The sequence below is a fragment of the Tarenaya hassleriana genome, unplaced genomic scaffold, assembly GCF_000463585.1.
Source record: "Tarenaya hassleriana unplaced genomic scaffold, ASM46358v1 Cleome3, whole genome shotgun sequence".
Classification (NCBI taxonomy): domain Eukaryota; kingdom Viridiplantae; phylum Streptophyta; class Magnoliopsida; order Brassicales; family Cleomaceae; genus Tarenaya; species Tarenaya hassleriana.
In genome coordinates, this window is record NW_010966177.1 from 4,711,807 (window position 1) to 4,718,780 (window position 6,974).

General features: G+C 34.3%; 1 protein-coding gene across 1 annotated transcript; it reads left to right on the top strand.

Moving 5' to 3' along the window:
- Nucleotides 1–256: 256 nt before the first annotated feature.
- On the top strand, nt 257–1,413 carry LOC104819393 (dof zinc finger protein DOF5.4-like). Its single transcript, XM_010549438.2, has one exon. It carries the CDS (start codon nt 399–401, stop codon nt 1,242–1,244), a length of 846 nt encoding a protein of 281 aa, XP_010547740.1. The 5' UTR covers nt 257–398; the 3' UTR covers nt 1,245–1,413.
- The last annotated feature ends 5,561 nt before the right edge of the window (nt 1,414–6,974 follow it).

Here is a 6,974-nt window from a genome sequence, read left to right on the forward strand (position 1 = left end):
CATACATACATACATACATACATACATACATACATACATACATACATACATACATACAATATTTCAATTATTAAATTAAACCAATATCATAACAAAATTCGTTGATGAATGAATGAAATAATTCGGGACTTTCTTTTAACCGAATAATCATGAATATAATATACGAATGAACGTTACGTAAATACTAGAAATCAATATGGGTAGATTCGTCATTTCGGACAAACTGCCTGTTCAGATATTTAAGAAGATATGCTTTGTCAGAGTTCAAAAGCTTCCCCATGCTTACTCCTACTTCTAATCCTCTGTCTCTTCCTCTTCATCTGTAACCTCAAACGTGATCAGTTATTGCGCAGAAACACGTTCAAACAGAGAATTCTAAGATTTCTCCAAAGGAGATCATGCAAGATATTCATATGATCAGCGACGGCGGAGGAGCGGGGAGGTTCTTCGGCGGCGGCAGAGCTGTCGGAGACCTGCGGCTTCGGGCCCACCAGAACCATCACCAGACCCTAAAGTGTCCTCGTTGCAATTCCCTCAACACCAAGTTCTGCTACTACAACAACTACAATCTCTCTCAGCCACGTCACTTCTGCAAGAGCTGTCGCCGGTATTGGACCAAAGGCGGCGTTCTCCGCGACGTCCCCGTAGGCGGCGGCTGTCGGAAAACCAAGCGCGCCAAACGCAAGAAGCCCTCTTCTTCCTCCGCCGCCGGAGAATCCTCCGGAAAACCGACGCCCGACGCCGAGGAAGAAGGAAAGCCCACGACCTCTTACTCCAGCAGCGAGAGCTCTTCCCTCACCGCCTCCAACTCCGCCGCCGGAATCCGGCCAGGATCCACTTCGGTGGCGGAGGTTGCATCGGTACCCATCCTGGGTTTTAGTACGAACAACCCGAGATTGTACGGGGAGGGTATCGAATGGTCTGCGATGATCGGACAAGGTTCATCGGAGTACGGTGGGGTTTTCCCGGAGATGCGGAGCTTAACGAGCATGAATTCAACGGCGGCGAAGGCCAAGGCTAACGAAACGACGCCGTCTGGGTTGAGGCGTAATACTGTAAATATGATACAACAGTGTGGAGATCACCTGAAGGTGGAGGGGGAAACGGTAAATGGACAACTGTTGGAGGATCGGACGGTGCAAGATGAGTTTCATGGGAACTTTGGATTCGAACCGTTGGATTGGGGTGGCGATCAATCACTGTTTGATCTAACCAGCATCGTTGATCATACATACTGGTTTTAATATGATAATTTTTTTTTTGGTATGAATAATATGATAAATTTTGTATCTGTTACTGACCTTTCTTGATTATATTTTTTATAAGATTTAAAATTCTGGGATTTTCTGTATTGATGTATCTGAATATGTTTTGAGCTTGGTTTGTAGCATTCAAAATCTTGGGTTTGCTTGATTTTATATTCTTAATATAAATTTCTGGTGTAAAGAGATTTCGTTACAAAACTATACCGTAGCATGAGGCCGTTATTAAATTTGTCCTTTGAATTAATAACAAATGCTTTAACAAAAAAAAATTAATAACAAATGCGAGACCGAATGTTACTTAAGACTAGCAAAGAAAAAATATCATGGGAATTTCGAGCAGAACTTAGGGTAGGGACCAGACGGGCGCTGTGCATGGGACCCACGTGTTAGTGACTGATTCCCATGCGCGACAGTAACTCCACGTGGCGGATGAGATTCTAGTGGGTCCTATCCACGTGGTGTTACCCCATTGGCTGACGTACTTGGGATGGTCAGTTTGTCCTCCTCTCTAAATTCTAATCCCCTTGAAAGCTTCAAAGATCTAGCCTGGGAGTGATCTTCTGTGCACCGGTACCTTCAACATACGGATTTATGGCCGTTGGATCAGTGGGACTCGTATAGACCGTGCGATATAACGATGGAGATCAACGGCTACAATGTAGAGGGGTCCATATTAGGTAGGTGGTTGTTACTGTAGGGAAGCACAGGGGAGGGTGGGCCAATCAGGACATGTGCGTTTGTAGAAATATCACAAATGGAAATTTTGGTTGGGCGGTTTAAGAGTGTGGAATTGTCTGCGGTTAGGTGTAGGTGTCCACCAGGTTTCCACAAGAATTTTATTGTTTATTTTCTATTTCTCAACAAAATTTATATCTTTTCTTATTTAGCTCTCAAAATTTTGTATTATCCAGTCGAAATCGATGAAACAATAAATATATGATTTCTCAGCAAATATTTTATTAACTAAAATTTTAGAATTTAAATGAACATATATTAATGTTTTAAAGTAAAAATGTCAATTGGGTTAGATTAAATGGATTAACCCAACCAACTTCACTAATCATAATTTACGATGCAACCCATTTAGGTAATTTTATTAAATAGGTTAGATGGATTTAACTCATTTGGATTATGGATTGAATGGATTTACCCAACAAACCCAATAAACTCATTATACAATTAACTTAAGTTATTTGATTATGTAAAAATCGAATTGTAGTTGAATTCGAATTGAACGAAATTATATTGAAGATGAATTCAAATCGAATATTAATCAAAATATATATATATATATACATATGGATTTGAATCGGACGAAATCCTATACAAAAACCAAATCTAAATCGATTCCGAATCGAACTTAATCACATGTAAAAACGAAATCGAATCGAATAAGAATCAAATGAAATCCTATGTAAAAAACGAATTCGATATCGAATACGAATGGAATGAAACACTAGATCTTTGTAAACACGAGTTGTTCAAGTGAATTTACGTAGTTTCTTTATACTAGAATTACCAATTCTTCCTCAATGTAACATAACACAAACTAAATAGACAATATAATTTTCAAGCTATTAAATTATGTGTATTCTCCAAAACTCGAAACCTATAGTACGTACGATAGTTGTTATATCTATGTGGTGGAAGAATAGAGAGAAAGAACATCTCGTATCTACAAGATCCATTAAGAGAAAGTTTTGTATTGATATTACGTATCGATACCGACATATATATATCGAGTACAGTTATTATCATCATATGCATATATATATATATATATATATATATATATATATATATAGTTATGATCACATGATGGTCCTTAAACGAAAACGATAGGTGGAATATAAAGTGAATTAAAAGACCGGTCTAACATGTCAATTGATAATTGTTCAATATTTGGTACGTACGTACGTGTACGTATTCTAATCGTAGACGAAATGAGTCGTGTACATAAGGAATAGGGCCATGAGAGTTGATGGGTCGGGCTGAAAGTGGTCCATTTTCTTTGTGAAAACTTTGACGTTGAACTTATTAATATTATCTACAAAGACGGACAAATACAAAGCTGCAGATACAAAGCGTGCCGTTTCATCATCAGAGACGGCAAGTGAGTGGCGGGTGACTTTTGAGTTGGAAGTCTATATATACCGACTGGCGACTGTGACGTTTGTGGGGTACGTTGTCCGGTCCCCGGTTCTCTATTTCGTGTGTTTGCTTTAGAAAAGGCTTTTGAAAACGATCTCTCAGATTCTGTTTTCTTCTTGATTCGTAAATGAATGAGCCGGTTTAATCCTATTTCGGTTAACCAGATAACACCAACTACGTTTACCGGTTTAAACAGTAATACCGACGTATGTTCCATGTTTAGCCCCAATCGATCAGACGTAGACACGGTCTCGGCTTCGTGGAAGAGAAAAGATCATGTTGGTTAGCTCCGGTTCAGGTACAGAACCGGTAAGAAGTCAGTGGGCTCAAACCGAGGCGGTCTTTGTAACCCATGTTCTGTCTCTATCTGCCGAAGATATCTGGCTATGATTTCGATGGTAAGGACGTAAAGTTTCTTCTCCATTGATTGAAGCTTGCTCTTGCATGCAAGGTGTCAAGGACAAACGATCTGGACGGAGAGTTTTTCAAAAGGGCAAGTGGCGATCCTAGAGAATAGATAAAGTATAAGAGGGTAATTTGGTCATTCCCCACGGCCCATATGTTTCTGAATCAAAGCCCATGATCACTTGTCCCGTGTCATGGCTCTACCTTTTTGTCCAAAGCATACGAAAGAAATGCATAAACAAAAGAAAGATAAATGTATGTATGTATGTATGTATGTATGTATGTATGTATGTATGTATGTATGTATGTATGTATGTATGTATGTGCATATTTATATATGTATGTATATGTCTATGTACGTATACATATGTATGTATGTATGTATGTGCGGATGTGTATTATTATTTTTTTTTTTGCTAATGTACATTGATGATGTGGTATAATAGTGATGTATATATGTGTATTAAATTTAAATATCACGTCAACAATTTACATCAGATTGAGTCTCGATGGTTATAGGTAATATGATGAATATCTCTATATATATATGAAACAAAATTTATGATTTTTTAATACTCTAAAGTAAATAATAAAATCTCATAGTGCATTTTTTTATTTAAATGAAAAAGTAGATGAATTTAATATACTTTTAGACAAAATCACATATTTTATAATTTATTGTTTCATAATTATTGGCTCTCCGGCCATCCAAGAGGCTAATTCCATTTAATAAATTATTTAGGCCTCGACAAAAAAAGTTAATGCAAATGGATTTTCCCGAGTTTATATAGCCTACTACCATTGATTCATTGTTGTTGCCATTATCAATGATTATTTGATAATTGCGTAGAAACCGCTCGTGGGCCTCCAATCGTATAACGATATAACAGATAATATAGATGAGAAACTATTTTTGTAATGAAAATTCAATAATACATACATCATATGGTGCAAACGTCTTATGTCTACACAATGTCGGCCCGTATTCGAAATCCAGGATGGGGAGAAAACGCATAATTTAAATCACATGGTTAGTTCCAGATTCCGTGATTAGTCTGGATCTCGATCCAGGAAACCCGGTTACCAAAAAAAATATCGTCTGTTATTTTAATAATATATTTGATGAAAATATATTGGAATATTTATTTACCAAAAAAAAGAAAAGAAAATATAATGGAATATTTGGTATTGAAGTGAGTGAAAGAAAATATAATTTTTATTAAGAACATTTTTATTTATTTTTTCTTTAATAGTCAGATACAAACATGTAGGATTCACGTGCAGACGTGATCGCTTGGAAACCGCGTTGCATGGTGGGAATGTTATATCATATATTATTTATTTTCTAAATTTTTTGTCCAAATGAAAATTCATTATTTTCCAAGTGGCTTTATGCATGCGGACGAGGATCAACATGTTTGGTTGTATGATTGTAAATTTTCAACAATAAAATATTAGAAAAATTGGCACCAATATCCAAATATGTCACAAATCTATACTTTTTTTCTTTTGCAAAATTGCAAAGTATACATTTTTATAATTGTTTGACAATAATACCCTTACTTTATGGTATAATTTTAATATTATCATTAAACATTCCAAAAAATTTGCAGCATAAAAAACCGATTTTTTTGGAAAACTGTGTTATACGGAAAAACTATTTTTTTATCCGTGATAATTATTTTTCATCCGAGAATTTGTTCTCGTTTGGAAGAACTACTTTTGTATACGAAAATTTTTTTTTATCAAGAAGAACTGTTTCTCGTTCGAAAGAATTATTTTTTCATCTAGAAAAGATATTTTTATGCGAAAGAACTGTTTTTTTATTCGAAGAAATCTATTTTCGTCCGCGCGAATAATTTTTTTCCGAGAGAATTGTATTTATCCGGAAAAAAATGTTTTTTTATCTGAAAGAATTATTTTTATCCGAAAAAATATATTTTTCATTCGGAAGAACATTGTTCAGGAAAGATTGTCCTTCTCAAACAAAAAGCAGTTTGTTTGGACAAAAAACAGACTTCTCCAGATGAAAAAACAATTTTTTCAGACGAGAAACAATTTTTCTAGATTAAAAAAATTGTTTTCGTATAAAAAACAGTTCTTTTGGACGAAAACAGCTCTTTTTGCGAAACTGTGTTATCTGGAAAATCTATTTTTTCATTCGAGATAATTATTTTTCATCCGGAAAAATTTGTTTTCGTTTGGAAGAACTGTTTTTGTATACAAAAAAATAATATTTTTTTTATCAAGAATAACTGTTTCTCGTCCGAAAGCATTGTTTTTTCATCCGGAAAATAATTTTTTATACAAAAGAACTGTTGTTTTATTCGAAAAAATTTATTTTCGTCTGGGAAAATTATTATTTTTTTGTGTGAATTGTTTTCATCCGGAAAAGAATGTTTTTTATCCAAAAGAATTCTTTTTATCCGAAATAGTATATGTTCGTCAGGGAGAACTTTTCATATGGGAAAGATTATCTTTTCCAGACAAAAAACAGTTTATCTCGACAAAAAACAGTTTTCCTCGGATGGAAAACAATTTTTCCGGACGAGAAACAGTTCTCTTGGATAAAAAATTTATTTTTCGTATAAAAAAATACTTCTGTTGAACGAAAACAGATTCTCCCGGACGACAAATAATTATCCCGGATGAAAAACAGTTTTTCCAGACGAAAATAGATTTTTCAAACAAAAAACAGTTTGGTTGGACAAAAAACAGTCTTCTCTGGATGAAAAAACAATTCTTCCAAACGAGAAACAGTTCCCGCGGATAAAAAAATTGTTTTTCGTATAAAAAACAATTCTTTTGTATGAAAACAAGTTCGCAAGGACGATAAATAATTGTCTCGGATAAAAAAATATTTTTCTAAATAACATAGTTTTATAAATAAAAAAAATTTGCACTTTCCATAATCGCAATATTGAAATTATACAATAAAATAAGAATATTTTTGTCAAAAATTTATAAAAAGGTATAGTTTGCAAAGAAAGAAAAAAAAAGTATAGATTTATGATGATGTGACATATTTGTCATAGTTTTCCAATTGCCCCTAAAATATTTTTATTAGAGATATATATACGAATCTCTCATATATTTTTAATAATAAGATATCGGTGAATGAAAAAGATAATAAAATATTATATATATATATAT